Source organism: Seriola dumerili, unplaced genomic scaffold (genome assembly GCF_002260705.1).
Source record: "Seriola dumerili isolate Sdu_G_001 unplaced genomic scaffold, Sdu_1.0 BDQW01000066.1, whole genome shotgun sequence".
Taxonomy (NCBI): domain Eukaryota; kingdom Metazoa; phylum Chordata; class Actinopteri; order Carangiformes; family Carangidae; genus Seriola; species Seriola dumerili.
This window is the reverse complement of record NW_019174321.1, coordinates 2422476-2438967: the sequence shown is the minus strand read 5'-3', so window position 1 is coordinate 2438967 and position 16492 is coordinate 2422476. Positions and strand designations below refer to the sequence as shown.

General features: G+C 41.0%; 2 protein-coding genes across 2 annotated transcripts; one reads left to right on the top strand and one right to left on the bottom strand.

Annotated features, from left to right (window-relative positions):
* Positions 1–2880: 2880 nt before the first annotated feature.
* tma7 (translation machinery associated 7 homolog) lies at positions 2881–5278 on the bottom strand. Its single transcript, XM_022742216.1, has 4 exons — positions 5160–5278; positions 4472–4527; positions 4056–4143; positions 2881–3423 (listed from the first exon to the last, which is right to left on the bottom strand). The coding sequence occupies exons 1-4, from the start codon at positions 5173–5175 to the stop codon at positions 3389–3391; spliced, it is 195 nt and encodes a 64-aa protein (XP_022597937.1). The 5' UTR covers positions 5176–5278; the 3' UTR covers positions 2881–3388.
* An 83-nt stretch (positions 5279–5361) lies between these two features.
* Positions 5362–10765, top strand: ccdc51 (coiled-coil domain containing 51). Its single transcript, XM_022742212.1, has 7 exons — positions 5362–5424; positions 6644–6736; positions 6846–7056; positions 7197–7334; positions 7621–7785; positions 8084–8290; positions 8506–10765. Exons 2-7 carry the CDS (start codon positions 6732–6734, stop codon positions 9094–9096), a joined length of 1317 nt encoding a protein of 438 aa, XP_022597933.1. The 5' UTR covers positions 5362–5424; positions 6644–6731; the 3' UTR covers positions 9097–10765.
* The last annotated feature ends 5727 nt before the right edge of the window (positions 10766–16492 follow it).

Genomic DNA, 16492 nt, shown 5'->3' with positions numbered 1-16492 from the left:
CATCATCATCACCACCATCATCACCATCACAGCCCATTTGAGAACTAAGGATGTCCGTGCAGCCTCCTTCGTCCATACATGAGGTCCTCCTTCTGTGGCACCAGTCATTCAGTTTTCAGTGTGGATTCCTTTGAATGACAGTAAAAGACAAACACTTTAGTTCAGACATGGTGGATCACAATTAATCACACACATATACCACCTGTCAGGACAGGTGCATGACCACCTGCTTCAGTTGAGGACTCCTGTGTATAAATTTACAGTATTAAATGACAAACCCCCACAACATAATGTTCTAGTATACATTGTGTATTGTACTCAATACGATACCAGCGATAAGAGGAGACAGAAAATAAGTGTTTACATGTTTGGGACCAACATGTTACGGTTAGCATAACAAATACTCAGTTATCCGCTACCTAGCGGATAACCTAGCTAGCTAGCTAGGTTAGCAAAGTGTTAACTGTCTCCGTTCTCCGGTCAAAGCACGTAGGGAAAAAACGAGCTAGCTTTTTTACTAGCATCATACACATTAAAACTGTAGGACGTTCGGAAAAGAAACATTTACTTACCGAAAAAAACTGAATATCGTCATCATCTCTCCAGTTTGTTAGAGACGAAGAATGAGCCATAATTACTGTGAACCGAAAACTCATTCAAACTAAATAACTAAGAGCAAAACTGCCAGTGCTCAATTATTCTTCCACGGACAAATACTGAGAAAAATAATATTGAACACAACTGATTCAATACGAAACGCTCACGACTCAAACTCTCCTCCGGTGACTGATCCTCCGGTGATCGACCTCCCGGCCTGCTGCGCCATCTGATCAATCATTGCAGACCAGGTATATCGATCAAACAGCCACGCCCCCAAAACACCTGTTTTTAATGCCTAATACTTAATTAATTTGGTGATTATTTTCAGATGGACCACCAGAACACTGAACAAGAAGTGTGAATTTAGCCCATCACACAGTAATGATTTCCGGAAAAAATTTATCGACTGAGTATTTCATGAGAGAAGTTGGTGTTTTTATAATGAGTGTGTATTGGAACCAGAGTTTTTGGAGCCCGCCCCCAGCGGAACCGCGGTGATATTGCACATTAAGGCACTTCCGCGTTGGCTTCACTTTTCAGCCCCGGAGATTAAGTCCATTTTTATATACAGTCTATGACTACAGCAGGTTGAATCTGAAGCTGGGGAACAATAGTCTCCTTTAAGTGAAACTTTTGTGCTTTTTGTCTGTGACCAACAGAGAATTTGGACTCTTTATAACTACCAACTGCAAGAGAGATTTAATGGCATATATATATTTATTTACATAAATATACAAATATACATTTACATTTATATACATAAATGTTACTGTTTTGCAGTTCACTGGTTATTTTAGGGCTCGTGCTTTTGTTTATTTTTTTCTTTTGGTCTCTTTTATCTTCAGTGTTTTTTTTTATCTATAGTCTTTGCATCTAGAAACATGTGCATCTCGTGCCATGTTTCTTCCTGCTGATTGGACGAATCACATAATTAGCCACTGCAATTTAAATACTAATGGACTGGGTTCATTAGACTAAAAAGACTTTCAGATATTCAAACCAGCTGTTTTATGTTGTGGACTTTTAAGGATTTAACCATTGTATGCTTCCAGGACAAAGCTGACTTCATGGGCAGAACCTTTGCTAAGCCTGTGGTCAAGATAGCCGGGAAGGGAGTACAGTCTGCCCTCATCCCCAACTACAAGAAAAACCCCAACTTCAGCACCCTCATCAAGTGGTTTGAAGTGGTATGTTATCATTTAAATGACTAGTTCCTACTTAATATTTACTCCATACGCCTACATTAACCTTCCACACAAATTGGAAAAGAAGCATCCAGTGCCCTAAATTTGACACTTATCGTTACTAATGAACTTTCAAATAAAAAGTTACATACAAAACATACGATGACTTCATCAAATATGGTGAATTGCTCTACTATTGAACTATTCAGTAGTGTATACCATCTCTAATAAAAATGGTACCAAATGGACAACCAAAATAGTATCAAATAATACAATATACTTTGATGATAATTAATTACATTTCGTTAAACAGGGGGCTTTAGCCTGTAGTGGAGTGCTTCTAGATTACAGTATTTCTACTGTCACCCAAGTACAGGAGCTGAATACTTCTTCCACTACTGCAAATAGGGCAGGCCTTATCTGAACCACATCGACCCGCAGGTCCTCTCTCGTTGCATCGCTTCATTGGTCTATTCTCACACCACGTATTTTGGCATGTCGTTTCAGGGAAAGCACAGGTGCAATTAATAACTTAAATGACGAGCACATTCAATTCAGGTGAGACAGTGTCAGGGTATTGTCTGGTATTGTGCATGCTGGCTCACTGGCACAGCTAAATGGAACTGAGCCATCATTAATGAACTTTGTTTCACCTGTGCTTTACCTGCTATGACAAGTCCAAATGTCTGGTGGGGGTCTGGGGTCGTCTTACCATGCCAACTGTCCACAGATCAGTCACAGGTCAGTTTTGGCTTCAGTTCATTTAGGTTAACACATAAACACAAACTAAACCAAAACACGTCAGGGGTGAGGGGTGTTAATCATCGTTAATCACAACCTCAACAAAGGTGTCTTATTACTCTGCAGCAGGCCCCTTCTTGCGTTTCTTTCCTCCTCTCCTTGGCATCTGTCACTGACAGGCTCATCTCCAGGGTTTCTTCAGCGTTCATGGATTTACACTCAATTCTTTTTTTAAAAGATGTTTCTAACACCACATAGAAAGCTATTTATTTATTTGCTATTATTTTAAATGCAGTTTGATGGTTGAGATTCTTGACAGATTCCTTTCCAACTAACAAAGAATTAAAATAACAAGCAGTAATTACAAAAACTTTATTGGTATCTCCCTCTTTACAATAAAGTAAAAATAAGAAAAAAGAACTTGGGGTGATTTGCGTTTCTGATAAAGTTTCACATGGACAAAAAGCAAGATACAGCGGAGATTGGGATTTTTTCATGGTTTCCATTTCTAAGATGCAGACCATTTCTAAACTGGATATGAAAATTTTGGTCAGTGAGTATGACTGAGTAAAGTGTCCATAACAACAAATATCACAGTGTGAAACCTCTAATTAAATGCCATTGGGGAGTTACAATGTGTGTACCAGGCCTGACTGGTAACAGATATTCCTGTCCCTGAAATCCTGAACACTATTCAACTCTTTTTCTGTACATTTTCACTGCCGTAGAAGCAGGGTGTGTTTTGAGTTTGACAGGGTTCGTGTTTTACAGAGCAAACTAGAGTCTTCCAGTGAGCATACAAACATCTCAGACACAGGAAGCGAGGCCGGGGAGCAAACAAAAATCATCACCAGATTCAGATTTTACTTCTTGCCCGATTTCTTGATGCCACTGCCACCTGGAGGGGGAAAAAAAAACAGGTAATGAAACATCTGACCAGTTAATACAAGTGGTCACACACATTTGAGATTTACAAATGAAAAATAAAACAAAGATTTTTTCCTGTATTTTTGACTGAAAGGCAGACTATATATGAGATTTGAGAAACTTTGAGTTCATATGAACAATTACATGTGAGGTGTAAATGACTGACACAACCACATTACAGTCCAGACCGTAAGTATTTGGACAGATACACATTTTTTGTTTTTTATGCTCCGAGCTTCAGCACATTGAAATAAAATAATGGGTACTGCACAGCTATAATTTGAGTAGGTTTACGTCAGTATTTGAAAGATCTGTGTGAAATTTACCCTTTTATCATTAAAAGGACCCAATTGCAGCGGGGCATTTAAGGAGCATTTAACATAAACCCACTGCAACCTTTTCTATGTATACTATATATGTATAACAAGAAAGCTCTTGTTTTCATTTAAAACTTTTCACATCATAACAACAAATCACTTTCAGATATGACCAGTGTATCTTGTTAAAACATTTCTCTTCACATAATAAGGCTCTTGGCTAAACTGTCAGTCTTGTCAGCCCTTGTTATGATGATAAAGTTTCCCATCTACCCCTTTGTCTTACATAGAGGTCCTTTTCCCGAAGCTTTGGCCTTCAGTGCATCCATGGCCTTCTGTTCTTCCTTCTGTTTCTGCTTGAAGGCCATATCATCCTGCAGACACAATTCATTTATAATTGTTCAACTAAACTCTAAACCAAATTTAGGTTACAACTACAACTTATTTTGTGATTAAATAATTAATCATTTCAGTAACATTGATTCCCAGAAACCAAACAGTAGACAAAAACGTGTAGCATCAGGTCTATTTCATCATACTTTTTTCATCACGTATTCAACTGACATTTGAAGATATGAGGGTCATTTCTGTTTCTTCATTTTCTTAGATTTTGTAGACTAAACAATTAGTCGAAACATATAATCGTCAAATTGACTTATATTGCATTCACAGTACAATCTGGGAGAGCAGAACAACACTTACTTCATCCATTTCCTTGGACTGTTTCTTGGGTGCCTTCAGTGGTTTCTTTTTGCCTCCTGAGCACAAAAAATTATGATTATTCTGTTAGCTCACAGTTTGCTGAAAGTGCTCAACTGGAAATACTACACACAACCCAATGGTGTGACCAGAACGCCGCACCGAACTCCCTTGACAAACCAATTTCAGTATTGCCGAACTGGTACACCATGACTTGTAGAGAGCTGCTTTCCAATGTAATACGTATCCAGTGCACTAATATGTATTCAGTGTAACAAGAGCGCCAAGAAGACAGCTTCACATTTCATTAGTAATTTTGGTTTGCCTATTAATAACACAAGCGAAAATAAAAATATCGTTAGTTCGTAAATTGTCCAGCTAGCTAAATTATGAGTCACTTAGACGACGCAATAAGACGAATGCCTCAGACGATGGCAAACGATTCGTGGATGGTATAAATACATCGTCCTTCGTGTGTATATATTGACCGAAAACAAAACGCATTAATGTGGAGGTTATTTGGTTTAGTTTGATGAAAGGTTGTCAGCTTCGCGCTCTGTTAACCAGCCGTTAGCAACAACTAGCTGATCCAGCCAGTGAAACACGCTCCACTGAGGTTTATTACGCGTAAAACATATATTTTACATTGGCAGGAATTTTAAGATGACCATCAGATGAAAGGGCGTCTCACCTTCTCTACCAGACATGTTTAAAACTGCTTACAGTTGTCTAAAGGAAAGAAATAAACGTTATTGTGTTAGCGAACACAACCGGCTGTCTCTCTAATCCGCGCTGTCAGGACCCCGACGAATTCCGAACCGGAAATAGAATTAATTTGATGTGCCTGAACGAAATCTCACCCGGATGTTAGCAGTTTCATTTGAGATGCTAACCGGTTAGCCAGAATAAACTTCATCTGTGTGACATGAACGCTTTGACAACATCGACAAAAAGAGGTACATTTATTTTGATACCTTGCTGTATGTCTGAAAGGATTTAATAGTCAGTTTTACATTAATGAAAAGTCACGTTAACTGTTAGAAACGTGGAGCTAAACGCTGGCTAGTTGGGAATAAAGCATGGAGAGGAACAGGAAAATTGTGATATAAATTATACTAATACCAAGGCCCTATAAACATTATCCTCCTGCAGTCTGCCTGATTATTCAACTGATGTGGCAGTCAGTATTAACAGTGTCGTATGTTAGTTAGCTTATAGCACACTGACCACCGTGTGTTGTGAAAGTCATTCATCATGCTGTATGTAGAGTCCATGTCAGTCTTGTCTCCTCCTAGGTTGTACATTGATTTGCAGTTACATGTGGTTAGGAAGTTGACCAATTGTGAGATTTAAAAGACTGTACTTTAGATGTAAGTAATGACACTTCATACAAATACCAAATTAACAGCAGGGTGAGGTTATTTGTCTTCTTGTTGTTATGTCCTTCACCATGACATCTGGATTTAAAAAGAAAAATCATCAATACATCTCTTTAAATAGATATTTAGAAGAGCCTTGCACATGGTTTTCAATGTACTTGGCAGGTAGGTTGTTCCAGCATCTTGGAGAATCTACCACAGTTCTTCTGTGGATTTAGTCTGACTCAGTGTCTTTTGGTTCCTCATGTGATCCCAGACTGACTCCATGATGTTGAGAGCAGGACTCTGTGGGGCCAAACCCTCTGTTGCAAGACTCCTTGTTCCTCTTGTCTCTGAAGATAGTTTTTGTGACTCTGACTGTATATTTGGCCTCGCTGTCCTGCTGCAGTGTGAATTTTGGACCAATCAGAGTGCCTAAATGTATAAAAGTGCCTAAAACGTCACACAGCGCTGTACACTCTATTGCCAGTTTATTGATTGAGTTTTATGATGCATTTTAGGAAAAATACAGAAACTTATTTTGAACTTCAATAAAGTTATCATTGTACTGCACTAAATATAGCCTAAATATTTGAACAACTTAATTTTTTTGAAAATTAACCCAGGTGGTTTTCTGAGCTTGTATTGCAAATATTTGAAATTACTAAAGCCAGGCCCAGTTCAATAGTCAGATTCCTCTGTCACAACAGTAAGCTTATAGCCGACAGTATATAAGACACTTTAAACCTATGCAACATCCACAGTTGATAGTTTATAAATCATCTAATTTAATTTTTGTTACTGTTGTTGTTCACAGGTGCCTTTTCCAGTGTTAGCTCTGTAGCTGCAGTAGAAGTGAAGCTCTGACAGTTTTCAAGCTGCACTTCTGTCTGCTGCCCTTCTCAATGAGGTACTTCTGCACAATTTAGTCCAGTACAGGGGAGACGGGAGCTTTATGTGTGGCTCTACATAAAATAAAGCACCAAAGCTGATGATTGACAGTATCTTTACTGTATCAGGTACAGAGGAGCACGGATCTCTCTCTGGGCTCATGGCTCATGCTGTCTGTCCCGCCTCTTCCTGCCTGGATCTCTCTCTGTCAGAATCCCTCTGGTCCGAACCTACAGTGCTCACCATCAGCCTAGCTCCCCTCCACCCACGAACCCAGCACCTCCTAATGGGAAGGGAGGAGCTGAGGTAGCGAAGGAGCGCGCCGTGGCTGCCTTACAGGTACAGGAAATGACAACTTTCCAGACTATAGACAGCACAGGCAACATGCTGATAATCACTGAATTATTAGAACTGTATTAACAATGTTGTAATAAAAACACAGAACCAAACTGAAGCACTGCCTTCTCTCCCTCCTCTAGAGTGCAGGAGAGCTGGGGCGGCAGTGGGGTCAGAGGTCGGCTCAAACGGCCACTGCCACAGTCAACTACTGGTGGGAGAGGTACGAGGAGTTTGTCGGGCTTAACGAGGTCCGCACGGCTCAAACCAAGGTCACTGAGGTCAGCAGACAGTAAGAAGCACCTCAACTTCCAAGTTTAGTTCACCCACACTGATATTTTGGGGGAGACAAAATATGAGAATCACCTTTTAGTACAATTTAACCATACCACAAACTAGAGCTTCCTAAATGACCATGATGCTGAATCAGCACCTCTTTAAAACACTTGTTTAAAAATGTTACACATCAAAGTCTGTTTACAAGTGTTGAGGAGAACTGCTGCATGACGTGTGCGTGCGTGCGTGCGTGCGTGCGTGCGTGCCTGCGTGTGTGTGTGTGTCGTGTAGGCTGAGGCAGCGTTCATGGTGGCCAGAGGAATAGTGCGCGAGGCTCATACTAGCCTGGAGGCCCTGCAGGTTAGGCTGAAGGAGGTCCGAGACCGGCTGGACAGAGTGTCCAGGGAGGAGACTCACTACCTGGAGCTGGCCACGCTGGAACACAAACTGCTGCAGGTCAGCTGAAGCAATGAAAATGCACATTAAACAGGTGGTACAATAACTGTAGTATGGTTGATTGAGGTTTTATGGTGTTAGAGATCCAGATAGTTTGTCAGAAGAAGAAGAGGTGGAAGTACTTTTATTCTGAAGTATAATATCTAGAGTTAGCCACAGTGGCACATTACCTGCCACTGACTAATCATACAATTATAATAATATTTAAAAAATGAACCTGGTTATGGGATAACAGGTCAGCCGATTGAATTGAATTCAAATCAAGCCTCCTGTCCCCGTCCCTCTCTCCTGACCGCAGGAGGAGCGTCGTCTCTGGACAGCGTATGAGAGCGCTGAGGGTACAGAGAGGGAGAAGTTTGCCTTGTTTTCAGCAGCCGTCAGGGAGAGCCACGAAAAGGAGAGGACGAGAGCGGAACGGACCAAGAACTGGTCCGTCATCGGCTCGGTGCTCGGAGCTCTGATCGGAGTCATGGGATCGACCTACGTCAACCGTGTCCGCCTTCAGGTGAGGAGGGTCGATGACATGGTCGTGGCTCAGTAGTTCAGTTTTTGGTTGAACTAGAGCAGTTTGATGTGGACTCATCATTATTTTTATGTAAAAACGACCAAACTGAAATCACAAAAGCAATATGTGACAAAATAATCGCAATATGATTTTTTTTTTTGCATATTGTGCAGCCCTGGTTTCAGCTGATGAATCTTCACTTCTTTCATGTGTAGGAGCTGAAGAATCTGCTGCTGGAGGCCCAGAAAGGTCCAGAGAGCCTGCAGGAAGCCCTCAAAGTCCAGGCTGGAAACCATCGCTCCCAGCAGGACGAGCTCCGGATGCTCATCGACAGCCTCAGGGTCACTCTGACCGATGCCTTCACAAAGAGGGGCGGCGTCCTTCAGGGCAAGGGAGGTCCAACACCAGACGCAGCCACTACGCCTCTTTCTGCCTTAAAAGACCTCCACATTGGTACCCAAAGGACACAGTCCCTCCTGGAGTCCCTCCCGCCACAACTGGGACAGCTGGAGCAAGGACTTGGTAGAGTTGAGAGTGAGTTGTCAGTGGTGAAGAGGCTGCTGGACACCACACCACAGGCTGACACACAGGCAGGTGAGCTGCCGTTAGCAAGACCAGAGAGAGCAGAGAGAGCAGAGAGAGGGGACCAGTGGGAATCTGAGGTGGTGCTGAGGCGTCTTGAGGACACCCAGAGGACGCTGGGAGAAAGAATCAGGACAAACACTGTGTATAATGCTGTGTTTGCCTACACCGCCACCGCCATCACCATCTCTGCTGTCTACCTGCTGCTCAGAGGAGCTGGTTAGACACGGTACCTCCAGTTTGAATGTTCACATGCACTGGAACACTAATCTCATTTATGTTGGAATACAACATTTACTTGGTTGGAAGTTTCTCTCATAAACTGGTCACAGGTGTTGATTTGGGCTCCTCACTGCTGCTGGTTACTGCACTGCTGAGGCGCGGAGCCACTGGGCCTTCTAAATACTTTATTAGTATTTATCCTCTTTTCCATCACTGTATAATAAATATTTAATTCACTTCGATTCATGATGGAAAACAGAGAAAAGCAGGAAATTGTCACAGTTGTGAAGCTAGAACCAGGGAATGCTTGACGTTTTACTTCTTGACAAAGGAAAAAATATCCAAATGTATTTGTGTTAATTTTCTGTCTTTATCTCACTGAACAGTTGTTCCAGCCTTTAGTGACTAACTGCATTTCAGAAACCCCCACACACACACACACACACACACACACACACACACACACACACACACACACACACACCCACTGGGAATTTCTGAGTGTCAAAATTAGTTTTTCTTCGTCAGAATTGGGGGTTTCAGTTTCACTGGATGAGATCATCAAGTAAATGCCTAAAGGCTGAACACGGAAACATTTTTCTTTGTTCATTCTGTACCTGCTGCTCAGGGACACTAAAAGTTATGGATTCATTTTTAGAAAAAGAAAAATGAAATGAAAAAACATCAACAACCAAATCAACACCTGTGACAGTCACTATGTCGGGTCTCGATAGCATTTAGGCTTCATTTAATGATTATCTAACGAAAACGTGATGGGGTTAATCGATGAGAGCATAATCGATGGGTATATGTGCCCTGGTCGGTCCTGTGCCAAGTGTGTTTTTAACTTTGGGAACTTGATTCAGGCTTGTAATCATCAGCCTTGTCAGTAGTTGGACCAGCCGAGCGTCCGAGGGACCACGTCTTCTGTTCCTGATCCCACCTCTGGGATTCACCTCCAGTCTGCTCCGAGTTAAAACAGCTCAACACTGGAGATGATGCACTGTTGTCCGACGTGTAAGGAGAAACCAGGACATGTTCTTTTTAGATTTGGTTGATCGCCTTCACCAGATAATTAAGGTCAGATCAGAAAATGTCATCTCATGTCGCAGCACATGAAACTGAGCTCCAGGTCAGTTGAAGTACAAAACACCTGAAGGAGCAATGATGATTAAAAATAAAAATGAACTGTGAGTTTTTCAAAATTAATGTAAGAAAATATTTGAATTAACAAAGGTGAAGAAAAACATCAATTAATCTTTTAAAAGGTCTCCTTACTTGACTTTAAAAAAGTAAAATTCTCAAATGCTAACGGCAGGAGGAAATACAGGGAAATGTTAGTGAAGTTTGTCAGACTCTGTCCTCAGAGTCCTCGGTTCCCTTTTAATCTCTTTAAGATGTTTGTGTGTCTTCATGTTGTTGACTGTGCACTGAGCTGGATGATGATCACTGTGAATTAAATGCTCAAATGGAAACTGTTTGTTCTGCTGAGGATGATTGTTCGATGATGGACTGACTCCTGCCTTCCTGAGTAATACACATTTGATCATGTGTATTACTGTACAGACATTTTGGGCTCAAATTAATGATTATTTCTATCATCTTTTAATCTGCGAAATGCTTTGCTGATTAATCAGTTAATCTTTTAATCTACAAAATGTCATAAAATAGTAAAACATGGTCTCACAGACAAAGATGTTTTCTTTTCAACGCTTGTTAAGTCTGAACAATGATTTTTAAACCCAAAAATAGAGGAAATCTTCATGTTTGTGAGGCTGAAACTCACAAATTTTGGGGATTTTTACTTTAAAATGATAAGAAATTATTTTTCTGATGAGGGCAGCGCACTGTCCTGAACCACTGTGTTCAGGAACTGAGGTGTCGATTTAATCTGCTTCTAACACAAGTGATTACGCTCAGAAAGATTGCGTAACTTCCACCAGCCACCAGTAGGAGGCAGCAGCTGAACGTGAGATGCAGGTGAAACCTGCTGCACCACGTCTCTTCATCAGTCTGATGCACTCCTTTCGCTCTGTGTCTTCCTGGCAAAGACTGCACCACACAGCTCTGTGTATCTGTGCTTTTCTCTATGTCTGGTGCACGATGTCGCCAAAAGTATGTGGACACAACTTTGGTGCTTTTTCAATAAAGCAATATCATACAGTTCCCATGACCAGTGTTGCACTTAAACCACTGCTGCAGTACTGTGTCAAGTGAACTACACTGTGGTGTGTTTAGTAGCAGCTATAGTTCATATAATAAGACTAATGTCGTACCATCAGCATACATCTGAGTAGCTGTGATGTAACAAAACAGTGTAACACATAGACATAATATTGTATGGAATAATATAGTATAACTAATGACAGACAGTTTAGTACAGCAATATAGTATTTAATCTATAATATAGTAAAAGGTATAGTCTGATATAGTGTGTAATAAGTTAAATAATAAAGAATCACTGTAATAGTGTATTTTGGATGTGAGATTAATGTGCTGCTAGTTGCTTTTCTTTTGCTATTTTGTAAATTTTTCCTTTTTTAAATCTTGTATACGTTATATTCATATCTATTATTCATCTTTCTAAGTGTTTGTCACAGGCATTTTGCAGTTTCTTGTACCGTCACTTTGCTGCTGTGACACTACAAATTTCCCCAGCGTGGGACTGATAAAGGAAGATCTTATCTTGTCTGTAACTGTGTTAACAAGTTAGAGGAGGCGAGCTCAGTATAAAGAAGCACAAGTGTTTTACCAGTTGTTAAAAACTGTAATGCTCGTGGTTTTGGAATCGTACGTTCAACAATCTTGGCGTTCAGGTGTCCACATACTTTTGGCCATGTGGTGTATTTACTGTATCTTGCCCCTCTCCGTTGTCTCTGTACTGTAAATCCACTGCAGCAGGTGTTGGGGCTTTACTTAGCACAATGACTAACTGATGTCTGGGAAACCACACACACACACAAACACACTGGAAAACAAACCTTGTTCTTTTTCTAAGCTCTTTATGGCTCATACTGAATAAATTCTCTGGGAAGAAATAAAAGGATTATGTGGAGAAAAACATTCAGGTCACCAACAAGGCAAAGGAGGAAGCTTTGATCAGTAACCATCCTGCACACTGAGTCACTTCCTCCTGACTCGATCTCTGATATATCACGTCAGTGACGGCACACAGATACAGCATGTGATTAAGTATATCATAACGTCTATGCAGCTTTATCTAGGTCATTTGATTTGGTGTTTTGCCTCAGAGTGGGCGTTACAGTATATTTGGGTCTGAAGTCAAGTCACACAGTATAATCCAGCACTGAACACACAGGACGAGACACATAATACTCAATTATACAGTTTCATCCAGCGCAGGTATGTGGAGCTTGTTTCCTGCCAGTCTGTGATGTAGGCTATGATAACTTTTTTAAAGGGGCAGACCGCCAATTTCACTCATTAAACTCCGGTCACAGGCAGGACTGAGCAGCGCTGCTGTATATGTGAAACTAGAGTTACCTCGTGGTTGTATCCCTCCGCCACTCAGACTAGTTTCAGGTTACATCCCTGTTTATCCACAGTCATAAAATATTAAACATTTGTGTGAAATTTTGTCATAATTGCTGCTTGAAGTCTTGAGTAATGGCTAAAAAGCGTTTTCTGAGGTCACTGTGACCTTGACCTTTGACCTTTGACTACCAAAATCTAATCAGTTCATCCTTGAGTCCGAGTGAACATTTGTGCCACATTTGAAGAAGCTCCTTCAAAGCGTTACTGAGATATCGTATGAAGAAGAACATATGAAGAACGCAGCTCTGAGTCATTTACATACGTCAACATCATGTGTCAGAACGAACGTATGTGATAAAAATAATTCAATGTGCAGTTTTTTAAACGTATAAATATGGTGTCATTTATCTTTGGATGTGGTGGATTGACAGTCGAACGACCTGGTTCATTTCCAGCACTGAACCTTTAACATTCACAGCAACGTCTTTAATCCGACTTTAATCTGACCCTTGACCTTTAGTTGACTGCTCTTTAAAGAGGTGATGAGCAGGCAACATGTCCTTATGTCAAGGTCTAAAAGTCAGACTGGTCCTCACAAAGACAGAAGTACATCGGTCTGCACACACACACACACACACACACACACACACACCTGTTTACGCCTCAGTGTTGTAAACTGAATGACCTGACTAGCCATTGTCATGTGAGAAACCTGTATATAACCTTCCATCCCCCGCCCTCCCTTCTCTGATGCAGGTCAGTTTTCCACTCCTCCAGGTGAACAGTGTTTTGTTAATGTGACCAGGTGTTAGCGACCTGGACGACGACTGATCTAATTTCATTCAACACTAACATGTCTCTAAAACTAAGTGACTATAATTGTTTTTATAATAGCGGCGTGTCAAGAGACTCACAGTGATGAAGCTACAGAAAATTATAACCTGAATCTGCAGCTCCCCCTCGGCTTCACACGGCTTCATATTGTTTATCTGTCCGGGTCCACAGCTTTACTGTTCTGGTTCGCTCTCACTTTCTTTTAGAGTAAAAGCTCTAAAAACCAAAACGCACTCCTCAGATCGCCACCGAAAGGACAGACAGACACATCTGGAGACAAGCTGGAGAACATAGTGGAGCATTCATCAGTCGGGACAGTTCAAGTGACGCCAGGTGAAAGAGACAGGTGCATACTGTGGTGCTGTGAACAATGGCAAGCCAGTTATTGTAGTTTGTACCTGGTTACCAACATGGCCGACAGTTTGACACACACCTCATGGAGATAATTAAGCTACTTACAGCACTAATAACACAATGGTGGAAAAGTTTTACAGCCCTTTAGTTGAAAAAACATCTAAACTTTGACCTTTATTGCTCCGTTATCTTTGTGGATCAAACTGATAAAACTGTTTACTGTGGAAAAGTTTCAGAAGATTTATGTGTGAATGCAAACAGCACGTGTCGGTCGCAGTCTGTTTGTTTTTTTTACCTTTATCTAGTTTATGAGAGCTCTGTCATTTCCCCTAGCTGGTGTGAGGGTTCGAACCTGTGAGGTTTTGGTTACAGGTGTGTTTCAGGTCACCACTACAACTGTTGCTCAGTTCAGTAATTTCACACGTGCATATTGTTTTAAAACGCACTCACATTATTGATGACTGTGACTTTATTACAGGATGTAACCTGTGTGTAGTTGGTGTAAGACTCAGCTGGCAGCAGATTTGAATCTCCTTCCTCCTTTAGCTGTCTCTGCTTTTTGGCGTCTTTGGTGCCTGATAAACAGACGATGACGACGATGATGATGCAGTTTACCAGAATCATCCGTTTTGATGTCGAAAAGTTCATCAACTACTGGTGTTTCACTCTGGATTTCATGTGATGTCATGTTTACTGCAGCAGTGGGTCAGTAGCAGGTTGTCTGGTTGTAAATGTGAGTCACAGATTAATCTTTTGACAAACACTGTTAAATTCTCCAGAAGCAGGTTGTTAACGAGTTTATTACTGTTGTGTTCTGATGGAGGACAAAGCGGCTCGTAAACTAATTTCTCCTCAGCCCAGTCGAAGACGGATAACAAAGTAAATGAAACTGTAGAAGATTTGATATTAAAACTTCCTCATGGTGCTGATGGTTGATCATGGGAAAGGTGTGATGTGAGAGCTGAGCCTCCGTTTACACAGTGATCAACTGGAGACCAACACAAACCTGCTGGTCCTGCCATTTAAATCATTTTTGACTGAGCTTGATGAGATCTCATTTGAAACTTAAAAGGAGAGTCATTTGAGATTTTGAATCTTTTTCTCCTCGACAAAAAGCAGAGAGAGAAGAAATAAGCCGTGGTCTAATTTTGGTTTCTCTCAGATCTAATAGTTGTCTAGGAGAAATGAATGAAACACTTTTGAGATTTCTTCTGATTTCTCAAACCACAGTCATAAGATCAAAGTGTCTCTGTTGCCGTTTCTAAAGTAAATGAAACCAACGTGACACAAACAAAAACGTCTACAGAAATGACCATGAGTGCAGTTCAGCATTTTGTGCCGTCCACCTTTAATCCAGTTACAACCAAGTGGCAAACTGCCGCGACGACACCCATTGGTTTGTGAACTGCTGTTTTGAATCCTCGAGTTTGGCTTAATGGACGTCGCCATCTTATAAATACCGAATATTATAATCCTCATGAAGGAAGATTTACTGCAGGCCTGTTCCATTATACTGCACCAGTTTCATCCAGGTTCCCCTAATACATATATATGAATTAAAACTAAAAGTCAAGGACACTTACAAATGCTAAAACAAATCAGCCCTTTATTTGAAGTTTACCCAATATATACAATGCATTCCTTTGAACAGAATGGTTTTGGGGTTAATGGGGCAGAAATAAGTGACTGCAGATTTCCATAAAAAGGTTCACAGTGTAACTGGTGCAAGATGTCCTGAACTGTCCGTCTCATCTTGTATTACCACTGTTCCTCAAGAGGCGACAGTGAGTCACTGTAGCGCCATAAACTTCATCATATAACTTACTAACAGAACTTGAGGTTCAGGTGAAGCTGATGATCTCTCTCCAGGGCTCCTCACCCAGTGATAGTGAGTCATGTGATGACCTTAGTTTTGCCTATCCATCCACTGTACCACAGCACATGATGTGAGCTGCAAGAATGAAAGAAAGCACAAATTCTTACATACAGTAACAGCATTGTGTCCAATGGAAACTATTCACAACATTTTATCCAGTCTTCTCCACTGCGCTCATTTTAACTTTCTCTCTTGGTGTTGAAGAGTTTTTAAGACTTTTTTAAGGCCATCATGAATGCAATTTAAGAATATAATCAAAAGAAAAGAAAAAATAAAGTCTTTGTCATCTTTGAAAAAAAACGTATATCATCGTCCCTCCGGTCTGTTGGTGCCGAAGAACGAGCCGTAATGACTGTGAACCTAAACTCATTAAAACTCCTCCGCTGTATGATCCTCCGGCTCTCGGTGGTATTGCACATTAAGGCACCTCCACATTGGCTTCAATTTTCAGCCCCGGAGAGTACGTCCATTTTTATAAACAGTCCATGGTTATAACCAGATCCACGTCTGTTTCCTTCTGTTATGAGAGCAACAGATGGAGTAAGGACTTAGATCAAGTTTAAGAAAAAGTGAAACAAGGTTTTTCATATAAAAAGACACTAAATGTTTCACATTACATGTCCTTCTTAAAACTTTGCTTACTCACAGGAAAACTCTGTTATTGAGGTTAAAAATGTGACGTTGTGTTTGCAGGTCCTCACTGACCCTGTAATTCCCCCTGAAGCCGCCCAGAACAGAATCAAACACAAGGTCTAATTCTGTAGGAACTTTCTTCATTCATCAGTGTAAATCCGTGAAGGCTACAAAGAGGCTTATGCCGGGGGAAACTGACCAACAGG

Coding starts and splice junctions, on each gene's coding strand:
- tma7 (XM_022742216.1), bottom strand. Junction 4,144..4,471: donor AGTCCAAGGAAATGGATGAA/GTAAGTGTTGTT, acceptor TTGTGTCTGCAG/GATGATATGGCCTTCAAGCA. Junction 3,424..4,055: donor TTCGGGAAAAGGACCTCTAT/GTAAGACAAAGG, acceptor TTCCCCCTCCAG/GTGGCAGTGGCATCAAGAAA.
- ccdc51 (XM_022742212.1), top strand. Junction 7,057..7,196: donor GCGCCGTGGCTGCCTTACAG/GTACAGGAAATG, acceptor TCCCTCCTCTAG/AGTGCAGGAGAGCTGGGGCG. Junction 8,291..8,505: donor TCAACCGTGTCCGCCTTCAG/GTGAGGAGGGTC, acceptor TTTCATGTGTAG/GAGCTGAAGAATCTGCTGCT.